The 17,103-nt window shown below is 53.0% G+C and overlaps 6 protein-coding genes across 6 annotated transcripts; 1 reads left to right on the forward strand and 5 right to left on the reverse strand.

The window, feature by feature from the left end:
- Window positions 1–109: 109 nt before the first annotated feature.
- On the reverse strand, window positions 110–1,662 carry ASPACDRAFT_30395 (uncharacterized protein; the record flags this gene model as incomplete). The annotated part of the gene is made up of 4 exons (XM_020199721.1): window positions 110–583; window positions 639–782; window positions 858–1,217; window positions 1,279–1,662. 4 exons carry the CDS (start codon window positions 1,660–1,662, stop codon window positions 110–112), a joined length of 1,362 nt encoding a protein of 453 aa, XP_020054999.1.
- A 5,261-nt stretch (window positions 1,663–6,923) lies between these two features.
- ASPACDRAFT_44290 (uncharacterized protein) lies at window positions 6,924–7,459 on the forward strand (the record flags this gene model as incomplete). Its single annotated transcript, XM_020201400.1, has 3 exons — window positions 6,924–7,064; window positions 7,121–7,283; window positions 7,332–7,459. 3 exons carry the CDS (start codon window positions 6,924–6,926, stop codon window positions 7,457–7,459), a joined length of 432 nt encoding a protein of 143 aa, XP_020055000.1.
- Window positions 7,460–7,621: 162 nt separating this feature from the next.
- ASPACDRAFT_1870924 (uncharacterized protein) lies at window positions 7,622–10,901 on the reverse strand (the record flags this gene model as incomplete). The annotated part of the gene is made up of 4 exons (XM_020197963.1): window positions 7,622–9,050; window positions 9,099–9,687; window positions 9,738–10,513; window positions 10,568–10,901. The coding sequence occupies 4 exons, from the start codon at window positions 10,899–10,901 to the stop codon at window positions 7,675–7,677; spliced, it is 3,075 nt and encodes a 1,024-aa protein (XP_020055001.1). The 3' UTR covers window positions 7,622–7,674.
- A 469-nt stretch (window positions 10,902–11,370) lies between these two features.
- On the reverse strand, window positions 11,371–13,434 carry ASPACDRAFT_1881482 (uncharacterized protein). Its single transcript, XM_020198241.1, has 7 exons — window positions 13,344–13,434; window positions 13,100–13,298; window positions 12,943–13,047; window positions 12,738–12,858; window positions 12,058–12,666; window positions 11,840–11,909; window positions 11,371–11,788 (listed from the first exon to the last, which is right to left on the reverse strand). The coding sequence occupies exons 1-7, from the start codon at window positions 13,406–13,408 to the stop codon at window positions 11,656–11,658; spliced, it is 1,302 nt and encodes a 433-aa protein (XP_020055002.1). The 5' UTR covers window positions 13,409–13,434; the 3' UTR covers window positions 11,371–11,655.
- A 21-nt stretch (window positions 13,435–13,455) lies between these two features.
- ASPACDRAFT_1857164 (class I SAM-dependent methyltransferase) lies at window positions 13,456–14,884 on the reverse strand. The gene is made up of 4 exons (XM_020197529.1): window positions 14,558–14,884; window positions 14,481–14,501; window positions 14,264–14,413; window positions 13,456–14,210 (listed from the first exon to the last, which is right to left on the reverse strand). The coding sequence occupies exons 1-4, from the start codon at window positions 14,708–14,710 to the stop codon at window positions 13,698–13,700; spliced, it is 837 nt and encodes a 278-aa protein (XP_020055003.1). The 5' UTR covers window positions 14,711–14,884; the 3' UTR covers window positions 13,456–13,697.
- Window positions 14,885–15,051: 167 nt separating this feature from the next.
- On the reverse strand, window positions 15,052–16,941 carry ASPACDRAFT_44294 (TPR domain protein; the record flags this gene model as incomplete). The annotated part of the gene is made up of 2 exons (XM_020201401.1): window positions 15,052–15,062; window positions 15,228–16,941. The coding sequence occupies 2 exons, from the start codon at window positions 16,939–16,941 to the stop codon at window positions 15,052–15,054; spliced, it is 1,725 nt and encodes a 574-aa protein (XP_020055004.1).
- Window positions 16,942–17,103: the final 162 nt, after the last annotated feature.

The raw sequence follows: 17,103 nt of genomic DNA on the forward strand, positions 1-17,103 counted from the left end.
AATTTCTCCTCACCCAAACACTATATGGCCACCATAATTCCGGACTGCGCCATGTCAATTCCAGTACCATACCCTTTCGCCGGATTTGTCATTGGGGTAAGCTATTCTTTCAGCGGCACAGTACGCTAAGCCCTCCATCAAGCGTGAGTCGCTGCCTTACTTTGACCTTGAGGTTGCCGTTGCCAAGACGCTCGAAGGAAAGCGTACCATCCTCATCAGCTCGCGTTACTCGGGTGATCACACTTGGTGAGAATATCATGGCCTCACCAACTCGCAGGCTCACTATCTTGTCAAACAAACTCTGCTGCGTGTTGGAAGCCGTAGACGAGTTGTTCGATTCTGCTGCTTGAGACCTCTCGACAACATCTTCTTTAGCTCCGGCTAGGTGCTTATGAAGAATCCGTAGCCATTCCGGGGAGGTAAAATGGTGCACAATGGTTGTTGAACAGAGATTTAAGAGTGCTGTCGAGATTGTCGGTTCCTGTGTGGATATAATCATACGGATGCCGAGATGTCGCTGGAGCCGGACTGCCGATAACAGCGTTTCGGTAAAGCCACGAGCTTCAATAGAGCTGTTCATATACTATATACTATCAGCACAATGCTCAAAGGAGACGTCTTCCAGATTGACCGCATACCTTGTGGGCTTCATCTAGAGCAACAACCTTCCCGATGTGAGAATCTTGTTCGAGAAATATGCCCAGGCAAATGTTGAACAGGGAGCATGCTGTGTCTGGCGAGATACATGGGCAGGACAGATCCAAAATTGTCAAGCGGCGTGGCTGGCTTGTAGGTCAGTCAATGCGGCAAGCTGGTCGAGGTTGAGGTGAATTTGTCTTCGATCCACACATACTGACCTTTGGCTTCCAATCAGTTCCTGATGAGACAGAATGTGTCTTATCAACACCAGTTCTGGTTTGCGTCCGTGGCATGAAGCTCTCGAGCATGTCCAGCCTTTGTTTCAGCGGCTCGAGCTGAGCAGGGGTCAATGGCGAATCCAGAAGCTTCTTCTTGAAAGCACTATAGCAAAACGCTGTTTTGGTTTCTTGCTGCAAAGTCCGCATCTCCCGAAGTATACGCTTTACCGTGTGCATATACAAGGGCATTTGGCCAACGTCTTGTCCGACAGCCATCAGATCTAGCATTCGCTTGGTATTGAGATCTCTTTGATCTATCTCTAGAGCAGACACTGTGACATTGAGTCTGGAGTAGGCACCCTTGTCAGAACACTCGAGTCAGCATTGAAACTCTCCTGAAAACTTTTAGCACACTACATACTCTGATAGCATGGAGATTTGTTGGCGCACATAAGACACGCACTTCCACATCGGGATTTGACGATAAAAAGGCAGCTTCACACGGTGATCCCATGAGGTCACTAATGAAGGTGTCGTAGTGGAAGACCAATCCCGTCAAAGGATTTGACAAATATCCAGCTTTGGATGAGATTAGACAGGTCTCTAGCATGCATGAGAGCGTATGACTTTTGCCGGAACCCTGGGAACCGCAAATAAACGTGCTCGATGGAGGAGTGACATTAAATAACAGGCGGGGGTCATCTGCCAGAGCAGGATATCTAGCGTCTTGAACGCCTGCCAGTAGACCGAATTGAGGAACAAGCGATGCGATATCCTTCGTGAATCCCCTAAATATGCCAGTCATAATGATGGAAGAGATGTTTTGCTCTTTGAGCTCTTGGTGAAAGTCGTTATATCCCAAGAGTCTGTTGTGACATTTTTGCATGTCGTCACTGAAGATAGAGTGGAACGCACGATCGGACGGTTCCGGCTCCGCGGATTGTGAATGTCTGGCCATTGAAGCCATGTTATAGTTGTCCTCTGAGAGTAGGTTGGAATTGTAGTGCGTGAGTGTCAGAAATCATGAATTGAGGTTGCACAAGGAAGGCCGATCGTACCTTAAATATACGTCTGAATAGTTAGAATAATCGTCTTTGCTACCAAGAACCAGGGAGAAATGCATGTCGCAAGGAAGAGCAACACTGAATGATGTGGAGCGGTCAAGGCCAAGTCTGTACAGCAGACTACATCCTAACAATACATAGCGGGGTATAGAGAAATTCCAAGATCTAAATTTGCCCGACAATAGGATACAAGTCCTAGAGACAGTCATCTGTTTCTACTTCGGGAATGCTTGATGCTATGGAAGCACCTGTTGACCGCCACCTACCTCAATCCTCGCATATTTCTATCTCAAAGAAAATCTGTATGTTTGAACCTTTACTTGGAAAGTGACTCTTTGGTCTTTTTGTTCTGCTTATTTACGCGCAACGTCCTTTGCACGATCTTTTATTTGGATTAATGTTTAATTACGGTTCGGTAATACTTGAAGTGATTCCCTGCGGTGTGATGACCTTTCCTTCTTTCCCCAATTGATGACTATGACGGACGTGGATAATTGTTGTGTCTCAATAATCCAAGGTTCCTTATCTCAAGCCAACGTGGGTGTATCAATTGTAATCCTACTCCGGCGACTTGTTTGAAGCCTCGACATTACGGCCTCTCCGATTTGACCGAGCTTGCTTGGTTCTGGCAACCACATGGCTTCGAATTACAGATATTGTACTCTCCAAGAGAGATATTTTACTCAATGATGAATATTCACCTCTTGATCTTTGTCATATATCCAGTTTTATCGAAAAGAATATCGCTCTCACATGTAACTTATCCATTTCCGGGTAGTACTGCCGCCCTGGGATTTTCATGACTAACCAGCAAGTGATAATGGTGCTGTTTGCGACAGCTTGTATATCTCAAGTCTCGTCAAAGAGTCGTTCTAGGATTGGCGAGTTTCTTGGAAATCTGAGTAAATCACTGCTCTCGATAGTCTCTAACCAAAGTCTTCTTCCTCCTGGGTTTCCCGAATGGACCAGCATGTCTTCCAATTTGTCCCATACAGCTTGACTAAGCTTCCTCAGCTCCGTTCCTTGGGTATTATTCAAGATGTTGATGACGCTCTTGAAAAGAGAAATTGGAAGTCGCGAGATACTAGTAAGATGTTAATATGATATTCCGCAATTTTCTTCTGCTGTACCTACTCAGAAGCCGAAATCGTCATCCCAATCTGTCCAACTTGCTCGCTGGATGGTATTAAGGCTAGTATTCCTGGACCGAAGTTGGATGTCAAGGTGTGATACTTCATGCCTAGAGCCCGAAGTGTTTTAATGTTCTCGAGTCTGTGCTTGTATTCGGGAGAGTTTCCATCTAGCAGCGGCTCCAATTCCTGGAGTATTCTCTTGGACACATCTGTGTCCATGCTATGCACGGGATTGCCTGGCCTTCTGCTAGGGTTGTTCCCATGATAGTCCACAACTAGGAATCCCGTACAAGATGGCGTAGCGGCTCCACCACTCTTCTTAAAAAGTTCCAAGATGTAGTATCTCTGCAATACCAGGTGATAAGAGATGGTTTCTGCATTGCTCTCAATCAGTCTCAGAAGGTCTCTCGCTGTCAACGCCTGCAGAGGGAGCCCTAAGCTGTGAATAGTCTCTTCGCGCCAAAACCTAATTGCCTCTCGTAGAGTGATGAGAGATTCTGCGCTTCCAACACACAGAATTAACCTCTGACAGGTTATTAGAGTGCGAGATTTAGCTTGACGTCTGAGATCTGCTTGGATATTTTCGGTATAATACGTCTCAGTTGGTAAAGGCAGGCCGTGGTTCGCGCACCTGCTTTCTTCGCATTCCAAATAGGCCGTGAGACGACTGTCCTCTTTTTGTGGACGTTTCTTTGTCGGCATAGTAGTGTCGGAATCCTGAGGCACATTGCCATTCTCCCTCTTGCTCGGATGCCCTGGGCTTTCTGACAGGGGAGCTTCTTGAGCTCCATTAGCTGGGAGAGCAGCCAAATGCACATCGTCTCGAACTCCAGTGACAACAGAAACACCGGTGCCTTCTCCATTTCCATTGATAAAAGTGACCGAATAGTCAACGACCTGTATTGTGGTCTGATTCATTGCAACTGACATGTCACTAACATTCAGCTCGGATGGAATTTCGGACTGCACTCTCAAAAGTTGAGGATCAACACCATTATCGTTATCAGTCAGTAATCTTAGTGAGAGTGTCAGTACAAGCGTGTTCCTGCAGGGGCAGGTTTTTCTTAAGGGCTCACCCCAGCTTATAAATGATATTTAGCGTTCGTTCATAGTTCCAACCATTATCCAAATGTGCAGCACCGATGGCTGCTGCAAGAGCTTTCCCAACAACAACAGGTCGACCTTTCCCTGATCGGGGATTATAGATGATGCATTTGTCGAAGCCTGTATGCTCAGCCACTTTTTGAAGATGAGAGTAGCTACAGATCCGTTGTTTCAAGCTGGCAGTAGTACCTACAGTGCATTAAATGAATATACGATCAACTAGATGTCAAGCGTCAGAACTTACTTGGTTTAACTTTCTTTTTATACCCGTCGAAAGCAACGCAGGAACGGATAGTATCAAGTCCAAAATCTGCCAAGTATCGATTCCCTTGGCGCTCCTCTCCCTCAGCACCGGGTGCGGTGAGAGCCTCTACTAAACGAGTCTCATCAATCTGAAATTTATAGCCGAGCATCCCTTCCACCTTGGTCTTCCTGCAAGATAGATCCTCTTCTGACAATAGAAACGAAACTGTCTCCATTCTTATTAACTTGATCAGTGGATCAGATGATGAGACGTGAATTTTGTCAAGTTGCACGACAGAAAAGACATGTAAGAATTTTGATTGTGATAAAGTAAAGCTGACCTCAGGCTGCTGCTTCGTATCTTTATACTTGATGGTAGATGATACGTGGATGAGCAAGCATAGATTTATACTCTTTAGCTTTCTACCTAGACGAACTAACGTTTGTTCTGCTATAAGAATCTTATCTACTAGACACCATACTACTGAGGTCAGAGCGCCGGCAGTAGATGTATCTAGAATCGTTTTACCTGACTATCTGGTACATAACACGTATGCCTGTCTCTGTCAGAACTGGCTTAACCTCAACACGACAAAGGTATTCAGATTATACATGTTACCAAGATACAAGATCAACCCAAAGGGCACCGACCTGCTTCCACTATTGTCGACTAACACATGCCGCCTAAAAAGATCGCGGATCTCTGATAGTACCGGTGCCCATTCGTCGCAAACCACGTTGCTGGTCAGCCTCGCGCCGCTCGAGAGACAAGAATGAGCCTAATTCCCTTGGACTTAGAAGGCATTGAAATTGGCCGCTCACATTTTTTCAAAAGGGATTCGGCTCTCAAAGCCTGATATTTGGGCGAATCACTCCGTATTTCGCGGCCGCTGCGGGCTGCCCAAAAATGCAAGGGGCTGCGCCGCACTATCCCTCTTCAGGTGGTTAAGCAGGCACAGTTTCTTAATCTCCTTTTTCGGTGACAGTAGGCAGGGTAAAGCCCGCAGTATACAACCTACGCATGAACAGAATGAGCGATGGTAAGCGAATCCTTAATCAAAATACATGATTGTCGCGCCACCAATGTTATTGAATTTATTGCAATGACCACGACCATACACCAGGAGCGGAGTCAAAGGGTTTGTCGTCCAGTCTATTCCACCCTCTCCTTCTGGTAAAGAGACATAGTGGAAAACACCAGAATAGAATTATGGGATGAGATTGGAAGAATCTATGGGGTATATTGTAGAAATCCGAAACTTCAGTCACCTATGTCAGGTAATTCTACATACAGCTGATGGGATATTTCACCCGCCGCGTGTCTTCCCTGTGAGGAGCGGAATAGGTATGATCGGGTTGTCTCTATTGGCGTTTTTGACCCAACCTTGCGATGCTGACTGCTTGGAGGTGTTCTGTATATATACACCTGCATTCAGGTACATTGCCATGCAAAGTGGTCTGTACTTTCCTCATTCTTGATTAAGCGAGTTTCACTTCGCCGTCGGACACACAACCAGTTTTCTTTCTAAAACCTGGATCTGTTATAGCCAGCCTCTATTCTCTTGAGCAAGCATGTGGCATCAGACGGACCCTAACTTCGATCATGTAGACTGGCTGACCGCAGCCGCCTGACCCTTTTCAGCAATCAATATGTGCATCAGACGGGAGTAAATGCTAAACTTGGTAGCTTAATCCTACCGTACTGTCATGACATCTCCTTAGACGTCCCAGGTCGAGAGCTAGCGTGCATTTGGTGAAAAAGATACATTCATAGACCTACAACTTTCTCCTCCTCCATATGATTCCTGACATTAGAAAGGAAATCTGCCACAAAACAGCTGCTCTAGGAGAAATGAGCATCATTCCTTTACGAATTGAAAGCGAATTCAGACAGCCTCTGCAACCAGTTGGCGAAATGCAATCACATTGCGAAGTTCAGTAAGGGGAAATGTGGTGATCTAACATAGCGGGTTGGAGAGGTTATACTACCACTATTGCGGAACGAAGAAACGAGGCCAAAAAATCAACAAGAATCCCTAGTGTCGGTTTGAACTAAAAGTACATTAGTTGATGCAGAGCATTTGATCGAGAGCCGGAAAAGAGGGCTAGGAGGTACCTGCATAAGACAAATGCAGTCTATACTACGATAATTCGCAATACTCGCCGCGAAAATCTCACTCCAATCTCACTCACGGGCTTATCGTAGTCCTTGCTCCCCCATCCACCCCAAGCGGCAGTGCCGTGGTTGGTGTTCGATGCTTATCGGAGGCTTCTTCCCCCTTCTTGAATTTATTTCGGGTAAATTACTTTAATCTTATGATGCAATCTGCCACGCTTGTCCGGCTCTGTTGCTAGTTCCTAGGCCCATTTGGCTCTTGCCGCCAATTTGTTTTGGAGGAATCATTTTCGGTAGCGCGCAACTTCGAAGAAGCCAGGTACCAAAGCCCCAGTCCCCGAAAGGTGCTGGAAAGCCATCGGACAATCTATACCTTCCGCTCGCATCGCCTTCCAAAGGACATGCTATGGGGACAGCTGGTTATTTGCGATCTGGATCGGTCAGTCTCACTGAGGAATCATCCAGCCGGAGATCTCCAGGGCTCCCGAGGTACTGTTCGATATGGATTGGGGGCTCGAGTGCTGATATCCGGGGTCTTGGTGTCATGGTAAGCGGAGCGCAATCGCGAGAAGCAAGCACATGTGGGGTCTGACTTGGTGCCAGGTATGGGATATCTTTGAAGACAGAGATCTGTTCAACGCACTCAACGAAGATGAGGACTACTCGCCCTCGCATCATGTGGCTGAGATGGTGGGGTGTCTTGGGCTGCCGCCTGTGTCCCTTGTTCGACGGAGTCTGCAGACTCGCAATGATTTTACGGATGAGGGTGAGTCTCCTTACGTATAAGAGGATTGCACTGACGATTCTACTATAGGTAACTGGCTGGGTGCGGGCGGTGTTTCTGTCCCCGCAACTTTCCTGCAGGGGGTAGAGGAGAATCTTAGGGGAGAATCAACAGATGTTTCTCGAGTTTATACGGTTGATGCTGCAGTGGATCCCTGAGAAGAGGAAGGCAGCACAGGAGCTGCTGAACGACCCCTGGCTGAATTCAGGTTCGTAGTAAGGCGATACTGGAATGTATTTCCATTTACTTCCATAACTATTAGCTGCAATAGAGCATATCCCCACATTGACACACCCTCAACCGGCAAGGCTCTACCCCAAAGGTGAAAGTATAGCTATCAGAATACATATAACCCCCACCCAAAGACCGAACCTTATCTAAGCCCACCACGACCACCACCAACCCCAACCTCCACAACCTCATACGGCACAACCCACCCCACCCCGACCAATCCATACTCCCCCACCCCCGGCAGCGCACCCGTCACCCTTGCCCCCTTCCCCCCACTCCCAACCACCCCCCAATAGTTCCTTAACACATTCCCCAACGGACTCGTCACCACAACCTCCACCGTGTTCTCGCCTGCCTGGACCCACCGCCCGATATCCTTTTTAGCCGAACTCAGATCCACCGGTCCAATCGCGTGGCCGTTCACCTTAACCCTGAAGGCGTGCGAGACTTTTCCGAGGTCGAGGATCGCGCCGCCCCCACCTTGCTGCGTGTGGTTCCGGGAAAGGGTGAAGGTCGTGGTGTAGTAGCCTATTCCTGAGACATTTTGCAAGGCAGGGCTGAGCTGAGACCAGGGGAGGAGGGTGGTGAGGTTGGGGTAGGTCGTGTTTGTGCGGGTGGGTCCCGGGGTGATGTTGAAGATGTCTGGGGGTGGAGTCCAGGATTCGAGGGTTAGTGACCAGTTTGTGAGCTGGATGGGGGGCGCGAGCATGGGGTTGAGGGGGAGGGTTTTGTTGGTGGTTGTGGAGAGGGGGAGGGTTAGGGGGGAGGGGTCGTAGGTGCGCTTGAGGGTGAGGGTGGTTTTGTTGTGCTTGGTTTCTAGTGTGGTTGTTGCGAGGGCATCGATTTGGGCGTTTGGGTTTGGGATGGAGATGTGAGGCGGTGGTGGGCTGGGTTTGCGGGGATGGTGGAAGCCGATGATGAGGGTTTGGTTGCCTGCTAGGTCGATGGGGATGGTCGTGTGCGTGGAGGTTTGATTGTAGATGGCTATTGCAGACACAGAACCCGTCCAGGCGTCGTAGAGGTGCGGTGTGCCGGTTGTCGCGAAGGTGATGGTTCCGGTTGCGGTGCTGTTGACGGGCTGGCCGGCGGCGTCGTTGAAGATGTAGATGTAGGAGGTCTTGGTGGTGGGGTCGTAGCGCCAGGTCGTGTGCACCGTGCTGTTGGTTGCCGTGGATGTCCGCGGCTGGATGTGCAGAGACTCAAGCGTTTGGGCAAGGTTTTGATCGGATACGAGGTGGACGTTGGGGAGGGAGGTGACATTCTGGAGGAGATGCAGCGCCTGCGCCTGGCCCCTGGGATCATATCCACTGAAGGTAGAGGGCAAGCCGCCAGGGAAGATGATCGGAAGACCTTGTTGCGCATATCTGACCAGCTTGCCTACGCCGGCTACAGTCAGAGTCTCGTTCGCCCGGACGATCAGAGCCTTGAAAGCCTGACGATTCGGCGCTAAGATGGCGTGGGCGACATATGCCTCCGGGAGATCGAAGTTGTCAGGACTGAGGTATTCGTACGTAAAGCCTACCCCTGTTAGCAGGTGCCCAGTCTACACTGCAGCAAATCACCTACCTGCTTCCTCGAGATCAGTCGCCGCGTACAACGTCGAGATCGACTCATATCCAGTGGTGTTCTTCGCCCAGAACGCAAGATCCACCTTGGGGATGCCGATCTGCGCCACCCACTGGTTCCGCGCCACGTAGTCAATCCAGTCCGAGTAGAACTCGAAGGCAGGCTGCCGCGGCCCGTGCATCTCAGAGAAGAGGTACGCAAAGGTTGTTAAGCCCGGCCACGTCGTGTTGCCGTAGTTGCCGCCCATGGGCCATCCGTGCAGGATGAAGTTGTTGACCGACCCAGCCAAGGAGCGCTTCAGACCCCAAAGAAGCTCGTCGATGGTCTCCTGATACACCGAGCCCATGATCGCGCCCGCTTCACTGGAAACAATCCGCTTGCCGGCGAGGTGAGCCGGGCCTGCGAATTGTCGGTACCCGTCTAGCAAGTTACTAAACCCCAGGGTTTCGGTCTCCGGGCCATTGACGGCTGGTATGTTGGCCAGCATGTCCATGGGCATGTTGTAGACAACTTGGGAGGACCACTGAACTCCCAGATTATTGGACCACTCGGTGAGTGCCCCCAGGTACTCGGCGTTTAGTTCTGTCAACTGCTGCACGTTAGCACTACTAGACGCTTCATGGGTAGGGATACACGCACGGTCTGCTCATAGTCCTGCGCATGACTTCCTCCCTCGTCCGCTTCATCCGTGACGTACGTGACATTTGAAGATTGCACGCCCGATCCAACCAGGATAGGAAGATATTTGGCGATACTGTAGCCGCGATTCGCCTGGAAGACCTGCGGGAGGCGGGGAGTCCACCAGGTGGCGGCCTTGTATTCCTGGCTATCCTCCCACATGTAGTTCCCTACCTCGCGTAGAAGATCGCACATCTCCGCATTCAGCAGTGACTGCTGCCAGAACGAGGCCATCAGGTGAGCGCCCTCCACCGAGAAATGGTCCACCACCCAGGAACCATTCTCCGACCACGTTTTGACGGGGGATTGCGGCACGGCAGCGGGCACGTCAGCGGGACTCTGGACCTCCCGGTAATCCGCGTGGACTAGGTAGTATGCAAATAGATGACTCTCCGTCGTGGCCGACGACTGCGAAGATGAGATTTGAACGTGCCCGCTGCTGCTGACGGAGCCTGTGATGTCGTGCAGAGAGTCCACGGAGAGGACTTTGACGCTGCCACTGGATGACTTGACCGACCCCGTCACCGCGGCGACGAGCTCACCGGTACCCCAGCCCGGCAGCGTTCCTTCAAAGCCATCGGTAGTGGAGAAAGTGGCATTGTGAGCGGCCAGATCCCAGAGAAGGCCTTCATCGTGATATGGCGCCGGGACTCCGGCCCCTTGGTTGGGGCCAACAGCGAGGTCGACCACGAGCCCGAGCTCTTTCGCTGTCCGCAGCACCGTGAGGGAGAGGTTCTCTGGACATATCACTAACTGTCACAAGCAAAGCAACTAGGTGACCGAGAACTCACTCCAGGCCGGACTTCCAAATCCGTACTGCGTCCAGTCCGCCTGTAGCGGCGCCTGCAAGCCGCCCCCGAAGTTGTCGGAATCACCATAGTTGTAGTATTCCAGAAGTTCAAGGCCTCCGGCACCGGACTTCGCGATATCTTTCAGATCTTGTTCGACCGTGCTGGGGCTGACAGATGCATCGTTGACCCAGTACCGGAAGCGCGGCCGTACGAGGTTCGACGGGTTTTGGAAGCTCCCGTAGTCGAGGTCAGCCAGAACCTGGTCGTTAGTGCCGTGGGCGACAGTCCCAGGCACAATTAGGCCTGCTACGATGGATACAAGCAGGGGCAGCATGACTAGGTCAAGGTTAACCGCTCAACCTCTTGCGTGAAACTTCGATCTCACCGCGAAGCTTCGACTTTATACTTGCCTGGCCTGGGGAAAGGTGCAAGCTCGGATAACCCGACAGTATTGTACCTTCGGGATAGAGATCGACCGAGTGAGCTGCAGCCAAGAGAGAAGTGCATATCACTCATCAAGCAGCTGACAGAAGCTACAGGCACTGCAAGAACCAAAAAAGAGCCAGTCTGGTCGTCGGTTCATGTCGGCCGCCTTCATGTAGTACGATCTAACCTTTAACTCCAATATGACTCTCCCGCTATAGCCCTTGGACTCCTCCTCATGTTTGCGGGTGAAGATAACCAAAAAAAGAATGAGTTGAAGTGCAACTGACGACCCTCGCAGGGAAAAAGCAGGGTCACCAGAGATTGGCGAGGTTCGTGCGGGGCCCCGCAATCCAGTGCCGAGGTGGGAATTCCGGGGTCGGCCGTTCGTCCTCCACATCGGCACCTGGGACCACTCAAGTACCAGCATTTAGACAGAAGAATGCGGGGGATCTGACCAAATCATCATCTGGGACCTGGATGGCCAGAGCCTCGCGTCTTGTTCGCCCGAGAATGTGGGCCACTCCCAACAGAGGTTGCATTTAGACCGTGTCGTCCAGGATTGTACGAGGCCAATTTCCGAGGAATCTCCTCTCGCATTGTCTGAAGTCATCATGACAGCTGAAAGCCGCAGCGAATGAGACTAGGTCGTTGAGCTATTTGCACTATTCCCAGCACTCTTGCTCCACTGGCCCACTTTTCTTTCTATCACCAAACCGATATATCCCCATCTGCACGACCACCAACACAAACCCCGCCGCTACCAACGCAATCATAATGACCAACCCCTTCGGATAGCTAGATCTCACATTAGCACACTCCCACTCCCTGTAATTCATGATAACTTACAAATCATCCGCCTCACCTCCCCGGAAGATCTGGCTACCAGCCATCAGCCCGGCGGTCGCAGACATGACAACTAGGAAACACAATCAGTCTCCACCACTCAAGAAACACACGCACAGGTTCCAAACTTACATAACCTATCAACATAGTCAGCAACCCATCCTCAGACCCCTCTCTATCTCAGCCCCAGAAAGAAAAGGAAACTCACGCAACACTAATACTTCTCTCCCCCGCCGAATCACAATTCACCTGAATCCACGCATTATGCACAGGGTGATACCCGACCGCCAACCCGTTGACCATCGTCCACAGTCCAACATGCCCCCACCGGCCCACGTGCGGCTGCACGGTGCGCAGCACCACCAACGCGACGAGGTAGCTGCCGATCGCGAGGAGGACGGCACACCCCCTCTTCCGGGTGGCATCGCTCAGCCAGGCGAAGAGGAAGATGACCGGGAGGGTGATGAGGTTGCCGATGGCGGCGAGGGCGTTGGCGGTGATCCGATTAAAACCCAGGGACATGATGATGCTGGGGGTGTAGGTGGTCAGCGGGCTCCAGGTGGCGAAGACGCAGCCGGTGGCGAGGAAGTGCGGCCATTTGGCGGTGTTGGTTAGGGTCTTGTAGACGAGGGACCAGGGGATGCGTTCGTTCTCGGGGGAGGTGGGAGGTGGGTTCGGGGTGGGCTTGTCGAGACTACTACTGTTGCTGCTGTCGCTGTCGCTGTTGCTGTCGCGGGTTGTGGGTGAGTTGGATTTCGGGGGATTGGGAGGGCGGTCCGGAAGGCCTATGAAGAGGAGGAGGGCCATGATGATGGACCAGAGACCTTCAACTGCGTTTTCTTAGCATTGCTGCACTTCAAGTCCTCGGCTGTTGGGGTTGAGCTCGGGGTATGCTACTCACCCAGAAATATCCACTTCCACCCCGCTAACCCGCCCCGGCCATCTAGCTTCAGCAGCGCGGCCCCCAGGAGCGGCGCAATCGCTGCACCCCCGAACATCCCGAAGAAGAAGATCGCAATGCGCTTCGTCAGTTATTCCTTCGTGTACCAAGTCGAGAGTGTGTACATCGCGGCCGGGATGTACCCGGCCTCCGCGAGGCCGAGCACAGCCCGCGTGATGAGGAATCCTGTTCGATTACGGATGAAGATTTGAAGGGCGGCGAGGGCTCCGAAGATGAAGACCTGGACACCGATCCAGCGACGGGGCCCGACCTAGTATTGTCAACGAGATACTTGTGGGATCGGGAGAGGGAGCACGGCTCACCCGTTGTAGAGCCATGTTGGAAGGAATCTCCAACAGGATGACGCCCAGAAACAGAAGCTGGTTGCCCAGGTTGATGGTATTCTCGTCGACGGAGATGGCCGAGGCGAAACCTCCAGTCAATGCGCTAGCGATGTTGGTCCGGTCGATTTGGTAGGTTGCGAAGCCGGTGGCTAGGAGGGGGAGCACGAGGTAGTCCGCTCTGCTGGTGGTTAGCTGTGCTTGCTGGGGTGCTTGGCCTGCGTACTTCGTTCGGGTCTGCATATCATGGCGAACATAGCTGACGCTCTCCAGATCGCTATGCATCATCATCGTTTTCGTCTGAAGAAAAAAAAAAACCTGGCGATGGTGAATTTGGTGTGGAGTATTTTGGCTCATTTCTTATCAACGTGTGCTGTACAGGGACCTTGGGGACAACCTTTGGGGTGATAAGATAAAGCTATCGGCAATTGAGGACCTTATGCACAGCGCGCGCACTGTCAGGACGACTAAACAAAAATCTTGAAGACTGAAGTCGCTTCTGTTACTAATGTCCCTGCGAGTCATTTGCCATCCACTCAGTTCCCTTTCCCCCTACAACTCCCACCCCAAACCACCCAACCTAAATCCTCCTCACCACAAAAACCATCTTGAACGAACTGTCCCGATTATGCCGATTCTGCTTGACATCTGCCCACTCCTCCGCCCGCACGTCGACCTCCCACTCCGTCCCCGTCTCCGCCATCACCTGCGCCCACATCCGCCGCCACGACGCCAGATCATGCCGGTAGTAGGTATTGCCCAGCTCGCTGTCCGCGCGCGCCCCGGCCTCAAAGTCCCCGACGTGCCGGCCGACGAGCAGCGACCCTCTCTGCGGCCGCAGCAGCGCGATGACCTGCTTGGCCAGCGCCACCTGCGTGGCCCAGTCGAAGAGGTGGAAGAACGAGGCGGCGTTGATGATGTCGACCTGTCCGGCGAGCCGGGTTAGGAGGGCGCAGGAGGGGTCGAAGATGTCGCTGGGAATGAATTCGGTCGCTAGCGTGGCGCGGTCGGCGAAGAGGGCGTAGCCCAGGGAGATGAATTCGGGGTGCAGGTCGCTTCCGTAGAGCAAGGTGGCGGGAGCGCCTTGGTGGATCTTCGGGAAGTCAGTTTGGGTGGTTCGGGATGGTTGGTTGGGGATGTATGTACTAGGTAGCGGATGTCTTGGCCCATTGCGCAGCCTAGATCCAGGTATGTCTCGTTCGAGGACTTCAGTCGCGAGAGGATCTCCGGGTAGGCCGGGGAGGCGCAGATGGTGATGTCGAGGAAGCGGAAAGATCCGATGCAGGGGTAGGGGAACTGGTTGGGTGGTTAGTTGAGTGCTAGCACATCTGGGTGTTGTGAAGAGGAGGGAAGGGTGGCTTACCACGGCGAAGGCACGATCGCGCTGTAGATCTCTATTTTAGATCATGGAAAGCTTGAGGGTGTAGGGCGCTCACTCACCACCTCCTTGACATGGTCGATGATCTTCTCCTCGGGGATCTTGCTGTACTCGGCCAGCAGAGTCCGGGCGGGCTCCTTGACCTGCGCGAGGTCGGGCTGGTACCAGCTGTACTGCTCGGCGGGTTTGTCTCTCTGCACGTTGGATTCAGCCATGGTGTACGTGTGCTTGGCGCCAAGGGGATTGTTTTATTTCGGATGATGTTTGGCAGGGGAGATGAAGAAGTTTGGTGGGATGAGTGGGCTGTGGGCTGAGGCTGACCCCACCTCTTATCCCCGAGGCTTATCTGATCGATCCACATTGGGAAATCAGGGCCGGTGCAGTGCCTCCCGGCTGTACTACACGGGCTCGACCTCTTATGCGAATGCTTGTGCTACGCAAGCACGTATCTCGGTTTAAATAGGATGAAGGGTAAGGTATTTTGTCTGCAGTTACCAAGTACAAGGGCAAATCTTCAAGGGAACTTATACGACAAGTGCAATGTCGCCTCTATGTATCAGTACTGCGCTGTTGGCGCAGGGGTTAGAGATCGGACAAAGAGCAGGCAAACATAACATACAACATAGTGAATCAAACACATCCAGTCAAAAGACATTGACTACATAGTAGTCACCTCCTCATCATACAGCGCAATCTACTAACAAGAAGACGCACTCCGACACCTCCCCTCACCATGCCCTGCAGCACCATCTCCCACATCCCCCCTCCTGCAAAAACACGACGAAACAATCGGCACATCCGCCGCCGCGACCGCCACCTTCAACTGCTGCGCGACAATCCCCGCCTCAGCCTGGCGGCCCATCTTCACCAAGCACTCATGATATCCTTGCAAAGCCCACACATTATTCGGGTGCTGATGCGCGCGCGTCAAGGATCCCTCCAGCCCCAGATCCTCCGCATAGACGCGCGCCGCATCCTCCACCCGTCCCTGCTCGAGCGACAGCGCCGCAAACGCGTGCCGCGTGGGCACCATCCACCCCCAGGGCTCCGTATACAACAAAGCATCATCCATCTCCACCGCGCGCCGCAGATGCCGGAACGCAAGCTCGTAATCCCCCTTACGGTACTCCAGCTCCCCATCCAACATGGCCGTCGCCACCTTCAGCACGTCGACAATGCGGTTCGGAAAGTCCAGCCGCGTCGGCGGCACCTTCTCCGCTGCCTGCGCATACAGCTCCCGGTACCGCTCCGCAGCGGGAATCTCCCCGGTCGCAGCGCACGCGATCCCCTTGCCGTAGTAGACCATTGTGGTCGTCACGCAGTAGAGGTCCTGATCCTCCGGGACGGCGAGCTGCTTCAGGGCCTCCCACATCCCGAACCGGATGTAGACGTGCACGCGCACGGCGCAGAAGAATTCCAGCCAGTCCGCCATGCGCGGTGACTCGGTGCGCAGCATCGGCTCGGTGATTGTGCGCTCCATGCAGTCGCAGGCCTCCAGAGCGGCCCGCGATTGCCCGAGGAGCATCGCGGCGTAGATGAGCGAGTGGTAGTCGTGCAGGCGGTAGAAGCTGTAGAAGTTCTCCCCTCCGCGGAGGCTGAAAAAGCGGTCGTCGGCGCGGGTTGCCTGCAGGTTGTTGTGCAAGGCGTGGCGGTAGTCGCCTACCAGCACGTAGATGTGGCTGGGCATGTGCCAGATGTGGCCGGCGTCGGGGACGAGGGCCTGCAGGTGATCGGCGGCGAGTAGGGCGGCCTGTGGGGTGGCCGATCGCTCCATAAGATGGATGTACATGTGCAGGAGGCCGGGGTGGTGTTTCCCCTCTGGGGTGGCGAGTCCTTCTTCGAGGACGCGTCTGACTTCGTGAACGGGCGAGGTCTCGATCGGTAGGCCGGTCTGTTCGTGGTAGAGCTTGCGCGGCTTCCAATTCATAAGGGAGTCAGCGAAGAGGGTGCGAACGTCCAGGTCCTCGGGGAACTGGTTGTAGACGGTCCGCATGGCGTCTGCGTAGGCTTTATTGGCGGAGTCGAACTCTTTGGGAACGTTGGGGGAGGGGTAGCGGTGGGGGAGGGCGGTGATTAGGGCTCGCTCTGCGGGAGTCAGATCCGGGTTGGTGGTGAGGTGTTGTAAGGCGAGCTGGGCCAGCCGGTGGCATTTGGGCACGGATCGTTGCAGGTCGTTGGCGTCGAATGCCGCCCAGGTTTTGTTGTAGTTGGGCCCCGCAGCGAAGGCGTAGCCCCAGTACGCCATGGCACAGTTGGGGTCGTGGACTGCCGCCTGTTCGAAGCAACGCTCCGCCTCTTCGTGGTTGAAGGAGTAGCTCCAGATGAAGCCCCGCGTGAACCAGGTCTGTGCTGCTTCGCTCTGGGTAGTGACCCGACGGGTGAAAGTGCCCAGGTTGAAGTACTCGAGAGAGTGGTCGATGGGGCTTGCTTGGATATATTCGGACATCTTTATGGTGTGCAGGAGGTGTCAATTGGACGATTATGCAGGTAAGCTGTTGCAGGATGATTGAAGGGCATGAGATGAGATCGGATGCTCGTGTTGCGCTAGATAGTGCGAGAAGATGTCGATACTTATTACCAAGATGAGTGACTATGTGCACCAATCATG

Source organism: Aspergillus aculeatus (genome assembly GCF_001890905.1).
Source record: "Aspergillus aculeatus ATCC 16872 unplaced genomic scaffold ASPACscaffold_10, whole genome shotgun sequence".
NCBI lineage: Eukaryota > Fungi > Ascomycota > Eurotiomycetes > Eurotiales > Aspergillaceae > Aspergillus > Aspergillus aculeatus.

Excerpts from the sequence above, each read along its gene's own strand:
- ASPACDRAFT_1881482 (XM_020198241.1), bottom strand. The coding sequence starts at position 13,408 with ATGATGATGCATAGCGATCTGGAGAGCGTCAGCTATGTTCGCCATGAT. Across the intron at positions 13,048-13,099 it reads CCAACATGGCTCTACAACGG|GTCGGGCCCCGTCGCTGGAT; the intron begins GTGAGCCGTGCT and ends TGACAATACTAG. Across the intron at positions 12,859-12,942 it reads GATTCCTCATCACGCGGGCT|CGCATTGCGATCTTCTTCTT; the intron begins GTGCTCGGCCTC and ends TAACTGACGAAG.
- ASPACDRAFT_1857164 (XM_020197529.1), bottom strand. The coding sequence starts at position 14,710 with ATGGCTGAATCCAACGTGCAGAGAGACAAACCCGCCGAGCAGTACAGC. Across the intron at positions 14,502-14,557 it reads TCGACCATGTCAAGGAGGTG|CGCGATCGTGCCTTCGCCGT; the intron begins GTGAGTGAGCGC and ends AGAGATCTACAG. Across the intron at positions 14,211-14,263 it reads GCCAAGACATCCGCTACCTA|ATCCACCAAGGCGCTCCCGC; the intron begins GTACATACATCC and ends GACTTCCCGAAG.